The 13466-nt window shown below is 47.7% G+C and overlaps 1 protein-coding gene across 2 annotated transcripts in view; it reads left to right on the forward strand.

Annotated features, from left to right (window-relative positions):
- Nucleotides 1–13466, forward strand: part of LOC147107937 (microtubule-associated serine/threonine-protein kinase 3-like) — a 177255-nt gene that overhangs the window by 108262 nt on the left and 55527 nt on the right. For both annotated transcript variants that reach the window (XM_086004302.1, XM_086004303.1), the window contains 2 exons: nucleotides 11747–11869; nucleotides 12073–12185. In XM_086004302.1, coding sequence (XP_085860428.1) covers nucleotides 11747–11869; nucleotides 12073–12185 — 236 coding nt within the window. The remainder of the gene's footprint in view (nucleotides 1–11746; nucleotides 11870–12072; nucleotides 12186–13466) is intronic.

Raw genomic sequence — 13466 nt, forward strand, 5'->3', positions numbered from 1 at the left:
GCTCCTCCAGTTCCCAGCTTCTTACCATTTAGAAAATACTCTGATTTATCTTTCTTGGGTCCACAGCGGACTTCATCCGCCACAGTTTTACCCACTCATTGAATCGATCAGTGTCACTTTGCAACTTTCTGCTCCCATCTGCGGGCTGCACAGAGCGGGATTAAACGGTGTGGATTTGAACAGAGTGTTTTATTTGGGAATTTGGAGAGAGTGGGAATTTGGAGAAGGGGGGAAGGAGTTGTTGCTTTTTGCTGACACTACTTGTAGTGCTTTGTGTTACAGGTAGATATTTAATTTCAGTACCCATAACTTAATCTAGATCAAGTAAGTAGTCAAGAAACTACACTGTAAACTAAGTTACCTAATTAAATAAAACAAGGTCATATAGGGATTGCAGTGCAGGTGGTGTGTCGCAACTGCAGCATGTGGGAGTTTGTGGAGAGCAGTGTGATCCCAGACAACCACATGTGCAGTAAGTGCCTGCATCTTGAGGAACGTCAGCTAAGAGTTTTTGAGCTGGAGTCTGAGGTGCAGACATTGCGGGGCATCAGCGAGGGAGAGAGTTACCTGGACACCCCTTAGGTTAGGCAGTGGTACAGGTCTGGTTAGTGCTCAGGGACAGGAGGGTGTGACTGCAACTCAGGCAGGTAAGGGGACCCCAGGTGCAGTGCTGGAGGAGCCTCAGCCTTTGCCCTTGTCCAACAGGTATGAGGTTCTTGCTGCCTGTGTGGATGAGGGAAAACCTGCAGGATGGATGAGCAAGCTGACCATGGCACCATGGTGCAGGAGGCCATTCAAGTGGGGGGAGTGAAAGGGAATGTAGTTGTGGTAAGGGACAGTATATTCAGGGGGAGAGATGCTGTTCTCTGCAGCCGCGACCGAGAGTTCGAAGGTTGTGTTGCATAGAAACATAGAAACATAGAAGATAGGAGCAGGAGTAGGCCATTCGGCCCCTCGAGCCTGCTCTGTCATTCAATGCGATCATGGCTCATCATCCAAATTCAGTACCCTGTCCCTGCTTTCTCCCCATATCCCTTGATCCCTTTAGCCTTAAGAAATATATCCAACTCCTTCTTGAATATATTTAATGAATTGGCCTCTACTGCCTTCTGTGGTAGAGAATTCCACAGGTTCACCACTCTCTGGGTGAAGAAATTCCTCCTCATCTCTGTCCTAAATGGCTTACCCCTTATCCTTAGACTGTGACCCCTGGTTCTGAACTTTCCGACCATCGGGAACATCCTTCCTGCATCTAGTCTGTCTAGTCCTGTTAGAATTTTATAAGTTTCAATGAGATCCCCTCTCATTCTTCTAAACTCCAGTGAGTACAAGCCCAATTGACCCAATCTCTCCTCATACGTCATTCCTGCCATCCCAGGTAGCAGCCTGGTGAATCTTCACTGCACTCCTTCCATGGCAAGAACATCCTTCCTCAGATAAGGCGACCAAAACTGCACACAATACTCAAGATGTGGTCTCACCAAGGCCCTGTTGCTTGCCTGGTGTCAGGGTTAAAGACATCTCTTTGCGGTTGGAGAAGAACTTGGAGTGAGAGGGGGAGTATATAAAAAGGAAGTGAGTAGCTAAAGTAAACGTTGGTCCCTTAGAGGATGAGACTGGGGAATTAATAATGGGAAATAGAGAAATGGCAGAGACTCTAAACAATTATTTTGGATCGGTCTTCACGGTAGAAGACATTAAAAACATCACAATAATAATAGATAATCAAGGGGCTGTAGGGAGGGAGGAACTTAAAACCATCTCTATCACTAGAGAAAAAGTACTAGGGGCTAAACTAATGGGGCAAAGGGCCGACAAGTCCCCTGGACCCAATGGCCTGCATCCTAGGGTCTTAAAAGAAGTGGCTGCAGGGATAGTGGATGCGTTGGTTGTAATCTACCAAAATTCCCTGGATTCTGGAGAGGTCCCAGCGGATTGGAAAACTGCAAATGTAACGTCACTATTCATCAAGAAAGGAGGGAGACAGAAAGCAGGAAACTATAGACCAGTTAGCCTAAGATCTGTCATTGGGAAAATGTTGGAATCCATTATTGAGGAGGTAATAGCAGGACATTTAGAAAATCATAAGACAATCAAGCAGAGTCAGCTTGGTTTTATGAAAGGGAAATCGTGTTTGACAAATTTGCAATAGTTCTTTGAGGATGTAACAAACAGGGTGGATAAAGGGGAACCAGTAGATGTGGTGTATTTGGATTTCCAGAAAGCATTCGATAAGGTGCCACATAAAAGGTTACTGCAGAAGATAGGAGCGCACGGGGTTGGGGGTAATATATTGGCACGGATAGAGGATTGGCTAACTAACAGAAAACAGAGAGTCGGGATAAATGGGTCATTTTCCGTTTGGCAATCAGTAACTAGTGGGGTGCCACAGGGATCAGTGCTGGGACCTCAACTATTTACAATCTATATTAATGACTTGGATGAAGGGACCGAGTGTACTGTAGCCAAATTTGCTGATGATAACAAAGATAGGTGGGAAAGCAAATTGTGAGGAGGACACAGAGTCTGCAAAGGGATGTAGATAGGTTAAGTGAGTGGGCAAAAATTTGGCAGATGGAGTATAATGTGGGAAAATGTGAGGTTATCCACTTTGGAAGGAAGAATGAAAGAACAAATTATTATTTAAATGGAGTGAGACTACAAAACGCTGCGGTACAAAGGTATCGGGGGGTCCGAGTACATGAAACACAAAACGTTAGCATGTAGGTACAGCAAGTAATTAGGAAGGCTAATGGAATGTTGGCCTTTATTGCAACGGGAATGGAGTATAAAAGTAGGGAAACTTTGATGCAACTTTACAGGGCGCTGGTGAGACTGCACCTGGAGTACTGTGTACAGTTTTGGTCTCCATATTTAAGGAGGGATATACTTGCATTGGAGGCAGTCCGAGAAGGTTCACTAGGTTGATTCCTGGGATGAAGGGGTTGACGTATGACAAAAGGTTGAGCAGGTTGGGCCTATACTCATTGGAGTTTAGAAGAATGAGATGTGATTTTATTGAAACATATAAGATTCTGAGGGGGATTGACAGGGTAGATGCAGAGAGGATGTTTCCCCTTGTGGGGGTATCTAGAACTAGGGGGCATAGTTTCAGAATAAAGGGTCACCCATTTAAGACAGAGATGAGGAGGAATTTCTTCTCTCAGAGGGTCGTGAATCTTTGGAATTCTCTACCCCAGAGAGCTGTGGAGGCGGAGTCACTGAATATATTCAAGGCGGAGTTTGACAGACATTTGAACTACAGGGAGTCGAGGGGTATGGGGAGAGAGCGGGAAAGTGGTGTTGAGGCCAAGATTGGATCAGCCGTGATCTTATTGAATGGCAGAGCAGGCTCGAGGGGCTGAATGGCCGACTCCTGCTCCTGTTTATTATGTTCTTATGTAGGATCCAGTTGTCATGGTCCATGTAGGAACCAACGACATAGGTTCTGCTGAGGGAGCTTGAGGAGCTAGGATCCAAATTAAAAAGCAGAACCTCAAAGGTAATAATCTCTGGATTGTTACCTGAGCCACGTGCAAATTGGCATAGGACCAAACAGATTAGAGGTTTAAATGTGTGGCTCAAAGAGTGGTGTGGGAGGAAGGGGTTTCAGTTCAGATCCTGGCGAACTGAATAACGAGGGCAGTAGACAGGGCTTTAAACTAATGAAGGGGGGGCGTTGGTGGGAAGATTCGGGAAAGAGTAAATTTAAAAGCAGCGAGAGAAATGTCAAGGCTCGAGAGCAGAGTAGAGTTTTGGGTAAAAATAAGCAGAGTGGGTCAGGAAGGGACAGAGAGAGCAACAAAGGTAATCGGGCATCAGGGACTAAGGTGACATCAGGGAAAAAGAGAAATAAGTCAAAGCTAAAGGCACTATATCGGAATGCACAAAGCATTCGCAACAAAATAGATGAATTAATGGTGCAGGTAGAAATGAACAGGTTTGATCTAATAGCCATAACAGAGATGTGGTTGCAAAGTGGCGAAGGTTGGGAACTAAATATTCCAGGATACTTAACTTTTAGAAGAGATAGGCAAAATAGAAAAGAGGAGGGTTAGCCGTGATAGGGATGGGATAAAGACAGTAGAGAGAAAGGATCTTAGCGCCGAAAATCAAGAAGTAGAATCAGTTTGGGTGGAGCTAAGAAACAGCAAGGGGCAGAAAACATTGGTGGGAGTTGTTTATAGGCCCCAAAGAGTAGTTGTAATGTAGGGCAAAGAATAAATCAGGAAATTAGTGGTGCATGTAGCAAGGGTAAAATGGTGATCATGGGGGACTTTAATCTACATATAGACTGGGCAAACTAAATTTGCAGTAATAGTGTGGAGGATGAATTCATGGGGCTGGATTTTCATTGAGGAGGCGGGTAGGAGGCGGGACTACAACTTTCAGGGTTGTAGTCCCGCCTCCATCGAGTTGTAGCCAATCCACGCAATTTTGACTTGATTGACCTTGTTGAGCCCGCCCAGCGGGCTCAGCAGGCCAATTAAGGGCCACCCGGCAACAGATGACGTCACAGATTGATATTTCATCTGTCAAGACCCTTTGACAGATGAAATATCAGCGTTTCACAGCTGTTTGAAGCTGTCAAACACTGACAATCTGTACTCTAAGTTAATTCCTTCCTCTCAGGATGATTTAGAGATCTCTTCGGAACAGAAAGCTGAATGCTGCAATTTTTGACAGATCGCGGCCATTCTGCTTTCTGTGCCAGTGAGATGAGGGACTCCCGAGACCTGAAGGAAGGAAGGCTGTAAAACTTCTTTAAACACTTTAAACACACCAAACACACTTACCTCTGCACTCATGCACCCATCACTCACCTGAACACCGGACATCTCGATCCCTCCAAGCCCTTCAGCCCGATGGCCCGCCTCGCTAACTTGGCGTGGTTTGGAGCCGTTGGGAATCCCACACTTCTAGAATGAAAATAGGGATTAGGCTAAAAACTGCCTGTTAACTACCTGTTAACAGGCAGTTAATTGGCACTAATCCCCTTCCCGCCTTGGGGAGGCGGGTTCCAATGCGGGTCGGGTACCCGCCTCCTTTGAAACTGGCATGGAGGCGGGTTGGGGGCGGGATAGGTTTGTGCCCCCTGTTTTCAGGATTTTAACCCCCCCACACGCCTCCAATCCCGCCTCCACGGCCCAATGAAAATCCTGCCCATGGAATGTATACAAAATAGTTTTCTAGATCAGTATATTGAGGAACCAACTAGGGAACAGGCTGTTTTAGATCTAATTTAGATTGTGCAATGAGAAAGGGTTTATTAATAACCTTGTAGTAAAGGGGCCTTTAGGGAAGAGTGACCATAATATGATAGACTTTTAGATTGAGTTTGAAAGTGATTTAGTTAAATCCAAAACTAGGGTCTTAAATCTAAACAAAGCAAACTACGTAGGTATGTGGGGCGAGTTGGCTAACGTAGATTGGGAAACTACATTAAAAGGTATGACAGTAGACAAGCAATGGCTAGCATTTAGAATTAATTGATAATTTACAACAAATATACATTCCTTTAAGGCACAAAAAACCCACAGGAAAAGTGATTCATCCGTGGCTAACAGGAGAAGTTAAACATAGTATTCGATCAAAGGAAGAGGCTTATAATGTTGCCAAAAAGAATAGTAAGGCTGAGGATTGGGAGGATTTTAGAATTCAGCAAAGGAGGACCATAGAAATTGATAAAGAAAGGGAAAACAGAATATGAGAGTAAACTAGCGAGAGACATAAAAACAGACTGTGAAAGCTTCTATAGGTATGTAAAAAGGAAAAAATTAGCAAAAGTAAATGTGGGTCCCTTACAGTCTGAGACAGGAGAAATTACAATGGGGAATAAGGAAATGGAAGAGAAATTAAACAAAATACTTTGGGCTGGATTTTGTCACTGGGGCGGGCTGGGGTCGTGTAATCTGCTTTTCGTGTTAGCCACCCGATTCTAAATCGATGTGGGAGAATGAAGCGATTTTAACTTAAGTGGGCAATTGAGTTCCAGCGTGTGGGAATCCATGGCCCAATTAGTTTTTTCAGTCTGAAACTCGCCTCAGATTATGTCATCATTGCTGCTACATTTAAGGCCTGCAAGAAGCCTTGCTTCTTCTGCAGACTGCCAACCTTTTGCCCTTTCATGCTAGAGGGACCTGGAGGCAGAATGACCAGCGAGAGACCTGGGTCTGCTCCCAGGTTTGATGACGTTGCCCTGCAAGCTTTAGTGGAGGGAGCAAGAGCCAATAAAGAGGGCTCTTCCCTTCTTCAGGGAGGAAGAAGCCTCTCCAGCAGGCCAAGGCTATGTGGATCCAGGTGGCCCAGGAGGTTAACTCTTTGTTGATAACCCGCAGAACCTGGCTTCAGTGCAGGAAGAGGTTTCATGACCTTCTGCGCACTGGAAAAGTGAGTATGAATTTCCCATCACCCTCAATCAGATCCCCATTGCCTCTCCTCACCAGCACTCAGCTTTAGCAATCTCTTCCTCCACATCCCACTTGACACTGACATCCATGCACCCTTACCCTTTCTCTCTCTCTCTATGGGCACATTCACCTAACTATTCGACTATGCAGCCCTCACACTCCCTATCACTGTGATGCTATGAAAACAACTTACAACACACAGGGAGGGCCCTTGGTCTTGCCACCTCACTCCATCTTTGTCTCCTTCTAAGCACCTATGCTATGGATTCTCTACACTCACTCCTTCACTCTCACTCAAACTCCACTTGTCTCCCTCATTGCAGGAAAAGAGAGCTCACAATAAGAGGGAAAGAGCGAGGACAGGAGGAGGGCCACCCTCAGTAGCCCAGCTCACCCCCTGGGAGGATGTGGTCCTGGAGATCGTGGGAGTGGAGGACGATGTGCAAGTGGGGGACGGACAGACGGGTGCATCACAGCAAGCTGGTGACAGAATAGTTTTCCATCTCTCTCATTGACATTGCATGAGTCGCTGATAATGATTCTGAAGCTCTAACAGATGGACTTATGATCATCTGCAATATGCAATGTGCATGTAATCTTGGCATCACATCTCTGACTCTTTCCTTTACTCCCCCACAGGACCATCGACAGCACCCGTCCCCACTAGCCAGGAGGAAGAGCCTGAGCATCCAGACTCCTCAGAGGAAGCTGCAACCTCTGAGGGCGCAGCATCAGCAGAATTCAGCGCACCCAGCACCAGTGCAGACACTCACACCTCGGTGGGACCTTCGCGAGATAGAGTAGTGTTGTCACCTGGTGTATCACAGCTCACAAGTGAGCATCAGCAGATGGTAGAGACAGGGACAGCAGTGGAGAGTCCTAGTCGGAGGGCGCAGGACTCTCCCAGCTCGGCTCAGCTGCATGTCGACCCTCTGCCTCTGGGTCCATCCACAAGATCAGCGGTGCTGGAACTCCAGGAGCAGATGCAAGAGTCTCTGGCAGGTTTTGTCTCCAGGGTCGCTGCGAGTGTGGAGCGAATGGAGGAGTCCATTGCGAACATGAGCAGAGCCTTTGTGGAGTCATTGGCGCATGAATGCATCAGCATGGAAAGGATGGTAACCTCCATGGAGGTGATAAGTCGCCAGAGTGCAGAAAACATGGTGAGTGTTCTGAATAGAATGACATCTCTGGAGGAGTGATGGTCATCTATTGAACAGAGAAACCAGACCTTCATGGAAGTCCTTCTGAGTAGGACTGCCAGTGCAGATATGGGTCCCCATGGCCCCCCTGAAGTGCAGCAAGGTGCTCTCAAGCCACTTGCAAGCGCTGAGGGGGTCCTGACCCATGAGAGGGAAGTTGGTGGCAGACATCAAGGAAGTGGGGGCTCCTCTCCAAGCGCTCACACTTCCATGCCACTGCAGAGCCCTCGGTCAGAGCCCCACCAGAGTCCACACCCAACTGAGATCGGCGTCTCAACCCCTGCACAGCCGCGGGAGCAGCAGGCTGTTGGCGAGCCCGCACAGGTTCGCAACCCCAGAGGACACCCGCCAAAGGCGTCGAGACAGGAGCAGCAAGAAACTGAGCAAGGGGCCTCCACATCTGCTGAAGCCACAGGGGAAGCACCACGTAGGGGCACGCGTAAGAGAAAGATACTGCACAAATAGTCACAAGGGTAGTCACTTGGGTGAAATTTGATGTTTAATGTTAAAAAGCCATCAAATGGTTACTGTAAATAAAAAATCTGATGGCTACTGCTGCAGTTGTGGCGTGTGTCATTTCGCTAATGGGACTTCCACATTGAGGGCTTAGGATTACTTGCAATTGTCAGTATGGTGGTCAAATTGTTAGGAATCCGCTGGTTCTTGGCCATTGTCGAAGCTCTGGTAAGAGGCTGTGAGGCAGAAGTGCTTGATTGGCTAGGCTAAGCAAATCTGGCCAGGATGAGTGCGTTCCTTGCATCCCGGGCAGCAATGTTCTCGTGTACTGCTGCCACTGGTTGATGGGATTCTGCAAGATGTTCGTTTTCGCTCTCCTCCACCTCCTCCTCCACCTCCTCCTCCTCCTCCTCCTCCTCATCTGAGGAGGATATGTGAGGAGCCACTTGGTCCTCAGGAATCTGCAAGCCACGATGCTGTGCCACGTTGTGAAGTGCACAGCAAACCACGACGATTCTGGAGACCCTGGCGCTCCTGTTGTTGCTGCTGCTGTTGGTGGTGCTGTTGTTCATGGTTCTGCTGCTGCCGCGGCTGGTCTTCGTCCTCATCTGATGTCCAGAAGGGAAGGAAATAAATGGCTCCCATGCTTCTGGTATATGCCTCAGTTGAGGAAGCGCTCAGTCAAGATGGCGAGAGGGGTTTCCCAGGAGGTCACACTGGAGATGGGTGTCAGGCTCCAAACTTCCACAGCTGTGGTTATGCCTTCTAAAAGTTCCCCCAGACCTGAGACAACAAATTCCTGCCACCTGCAAATGATGACTGATCAAATCTCCTATTTAATGGTGGAGCTGCAGCTAATAGTCAGCAATCCAATTGTTCTCCCGCCAGGTTTCACCGTCGTGTTTCAGAGCAGGCGTGCTTCACGTGGGAAAAGGGTTAAAATCACAAAGACCTTTCAAAATGGGACAATAGAGGCAATTTAGTGTTTGTTAAGGGCCTTAAGGGCCTATCCCGCCTCTTGGAGGCAGGACGGAGACGGGAGCAGTAAACACGATGTCTTGAAAATTGCATGGAGGCGGGGTTGGGCCCGCACGCCACTTTTTGCAATTTTAACCCCCCACACACCTCCATTCCCACCTCCATGGCCCTGTGAAATTCATGTGCTTTGTGTCTGTCTTCACGGAAGAAGACGCAAAATACTTCCCGGAAATAGTGGAGAACCAATGCTCTAGCGAGAATGAGGAACAGAAAGAAATTAATATTAGTAAAAAAAGGTACTGGAGAAATTAATGGGACAGAAAGCCGATAAATCCCCTGGGCCTGATGGCTTACATCCTAGGGTTTTGAAAGAGGTGGCTATAGGCATAGTGGATGCATTGGTTGTCATTTTCCAAAATTCCATAGATTCTGGAATGGTTCCCGTGGATTGGAAGGTAGCAAATGTAACCCCACTATTTAAGAAAGGAGGGAGAGAGAAAACAGGGAACTACAGACCGGTTAGCCTGACATCAGTAGTAGGGAAAATGCTAGAATCTATTATTAAGGACATGGTAACAGGGCACTTAGAAAATAATAATAGGATTGGGCAGAGTCAACACAGATTTATGAAAGGGAAATCGTGTTTGACAAATCTGGTGGAGTTTTTTGAGGTTGTAACTAGCAGAATAGATAAGGGGGAACCAGTGGATGTGGTGTATTTGGATTTTCAGAAGGCATTCGATCAGGTGCCACACAAGAGGTTATTAAACAACATTAGGGCTCATGGGATTGGGGATAATATACTAACATGGATTGAGGATTGGTTAATGGACAGAAAACAGAGAGTAGGAATATACGGGTAATTTTCAGGTTGGCAGGCTGTAACTAGTGGGGTACCGCAAGGATCAATGCTTGGGCCTCAGCTATTCACAATCTACATCAATGATGAGGGGACCAAATGTAATATATCCAAATTTGCTGATGATACAAAGCTGGGTGGGAATTTAAGTTGTGAGGAGGCTTCAAGGGCATATAGACTTGCTAAGTGAATGGGCAAGAACATGGCAAATAGAATATAATGTGGAGAAATGTGAAGTTATCCACTTTGGTAGGAAAAATAGAAAAGCAGAATATTTTTTAAATGGTGAGAGATTGGGAAATGTTGGTGCTCAGAGGGATCTGTGTGTCCTTGTACACGAATCAGTGAAGGTTAACATGCAGGTACAGCAAGCAATTGGGAAAGCAAATGGTATGTTGGCCTTTATTACAAGGGGATTTGAGTATAAGAGTAAAGACGCCTTACTGCAATTATATAGGGCCCTGGTGAAACCACACCTGGAGTATTGTGTACAGTTTTGATCTCCATACTTAAGGAAGGATATACTTGCCATAGAGGGAGTGCAACGAAGGTTCACCCGACTGGTTCCTGGGATGGGGGGCTTGTCTTATGAGGAGAGATTAGGTTTGGAAGAATGAAAGGTGATCTCATTGAAACATACAAAATTCTTACAAGGCTTGACAGGGCAGATGCAGGGAGGATGTTTCCCCTGGCGGGGGAGTCTAGAACCAGAGGTCACAGTCTCAGAATAAGGGATCGGCCTTTTAAGACTGAGATGAGGAGAAATGTCTTCACTCAGAGGGTGGTGAATCTTTGGAATTCTCTCCCCCAGGGGGCTGTGGAGGCTCAGTCGTTGAGTATATTCAAGATAGAGATCGATAGATTTTTGAATATTAAGGGAATCGAGGGATATGGAGCTCGGGCAGGAAAGTGGAAATGAAGTAGAAGATCAGCCATAATCATACTGAATGGCGGAGCAGGCTCGAAGGGCCAAGTAGCCTACTCCTGCTCCTATTTCTTATGTTCTTATCTACACTAGTTACTGTGCCTCCTAACTTGGTGTTGTCAGCAAACTTGGATATACGGCTCTCTATTCCTTCATCCAAGTCATTTATAAATATAGTAAAAAGCTGAGGCCCCAGTATAGATCCCTGTGGAACACCACTCGTCATATGCTGCCAATTGGAGTACATACCCATTATCCCTACTTTCTATCTCCTAACTCCTAACCAATTCCCTATCCAAGCCAATAGGTTGCCTCCAATTCCACGCACACTCATTTTTGTTAACAGTCGCTTATATGTAACCTTGTTGAATGTCTTCTGGAAGTCCATATAAATAACATCCATAGACACTCCCTTATCACCACGTTTGTGATCTCCTCAAAAAATTCAACTGGGTTAGTTAGACATGACTTACCAATCACAAATTCATGCTGGCTCTCTGATCAGCTCAAATTTGTCCAAATGTTCAGTCACTCTGTCCCTAAATAACAGGTTCTAGTAACTCTCCAACAACAGACGTTGGACCAAAAGGCCTATGATTTCCCCGTCTATCTCTCTTACCCTTCTTAAATAATGGAATGGCATTGGCAATCTTCCAATCCAATGTGGGATGGGACCTGGGACTGTGCTGTTCTGTGGGGCTCAGTACCGCACCAGGCGGGGTTGGGCCTGTGCTGCTCTGTGGGACTGTACTGGTCTTTGGGTCTGTGCTGGTCTGTGGGACTCTGCATCACACCAGGCGGGGGATGGGATTGCGCTGGTCACTGGGCCTGTGCTGGTCTGTGGGACTCAGTACCACACCGGGTGGGGAATTAACCCATTAAGCTCCTTGGTCATTTCAAACTATTGTCTGGTGTGCAGGTGGAGCTCTCGAGGTGAAACAACACAACTTCTTCACTCAGCTGGACTGGAATGGGTTGCTTCGCCAGAAAGCAGAGTTCATCCCTCAGCTGGAGTCTGATGATGATACCAGCTACTTTGACAGTGAGTTAAAATGGAGAAGCTCGAAACGCTCAGTTATAAAATCACATGGCAACAGCGATTTATTAATTTCTGCTGGTAGAGGGTCGCTAGAGAACAGCTCTGCCAGTAATTCCCAGACCTAGTGTCAGTGTGCAGTGGTTGTCCCTAGCGGTCCAGTGGTTGCTTTGTGAGCTGTGAGTAACTTGTTCTGTGCGTTTTTGCAGCACGCTCGGAGAAGTATCAGCACTTAGCGTCAGAGGAGGATGAGGACACGAATGATGAAGAATCGTCTCTGGAGATAAGGCAATTTTCATCCTGTTCACACCGATTCAGTAAGGTACGGCAGGAGCAGAATGGGGGAAACTCCAGTACAGTACTGAGGGAGCGCTGCACTGTCAGAGGGGCAGTACTGAGGGAGCGCTGCACTGTCAGAGGGGCAGTACTGAAGGAGCGCTGCACTATCGGAGGGTCAGTACTGAGGGAGCGTTGCACTGTCGGAGGGGCAGTACTGAGGGAGCGCTGCACTATCAGAGGGGCAGTACTGAGGGAGCGTTGCACTGTCAGAGGGGCAGTACTGAGGGAACGCCGCACTGTCAGAGGGGCAGTACTGAGGGAGCGCTGCACTATCAGATGGGCAGTACTGAAGGAGCGCTGCACTATCGGAGGGTCAGTACTGAGGGAGCGTTGCACTGTCGGAGGGGCAGTGCTGAGAGAGCGCCGCACAGTCGGAGGGGCAGTACTGAGGGAGCGCCGCACTGTCGGAGGGGCAGTACTGAGGGAGCACTGCACTGTCGTAGAGGCAGTACTGAGGGAGTGCCGCACTGTCGTAGGGGCAGTACTGAGGGAGAGCTGGACTGTTGGAGGGTCAGTACTGAGGGAGAGCTGCACTGTCAGAGGGGCAGTACTGAGGGAGTGCCACACTGTCAGAGGGGCAGTACTGAAGGAGCGCTGCACTATCGGAGGGTCAGTACTGAGGGAGCGTTGCACTGTCGGAGGGGCAGTACTGAGGGAGCGCTGCACTGTCGGAGGGGCAGTACTGAGGGAGCGCTGCACTGTTGGAGGGGCCAGTACTGAGGGAGCGCCACACTGTCGGAGGGGCAGTACTGAGGGAGCGCCGCACTGTCGGAGGGGCGGTACTGAGGGAGCGCCGCACTGTCGGAGGGTCAGTACTGAGGGAGCGCTGCACTGTCGGAGGTTTAGTACTGAGAGACCGCTGTACTGTCGGGGGGGCAGTACTGAGGGAGCGCCGCACTGTCGGAGGGGCAGTACTGAAGGAGCGCCGCACTGTCGGAGGGGCAGTACTGAGGGAGTGCTGTATTGTCCTCCAGATGTGACGTTAAATTGGGGTCCCATCTGCAGATTCAGGTAGATGTTAAAGGTCCCATGGGACTGTTTGAAGAGCAAGGAGTTCACCTTGTGCTGTCTACAACCTCCCTTAACCAATTGAGGAACTATAGATGAATTGGTCATTTATCGCACTGCTGCCATCTATCTAGCCTTATGTGCTACTGCATTTCAAGAAATGGATTCATTGTGTGAAGTGCTTTGTGATGTAATTCTGTGGCACTGCAAGTGTTCAATTCATTCTTATAATTCTGTCTTTAATTTGTTGAAAATT

Source organism: Somniosus microcephalus, chromosome 13 (assembly GCF_052327205.1).
Source record: "Somniosus microcephalus isolate GS21.2 chromosome 13, FLI_Smic_1.0, whole genome shotgun sequence".
Lineage (NCBI taxonomy): Eukaryota > Metazoa > Chordata > Chondrichthyes > Squaliformes > Somniosidae > Somniosus > Somniosus microcephalus.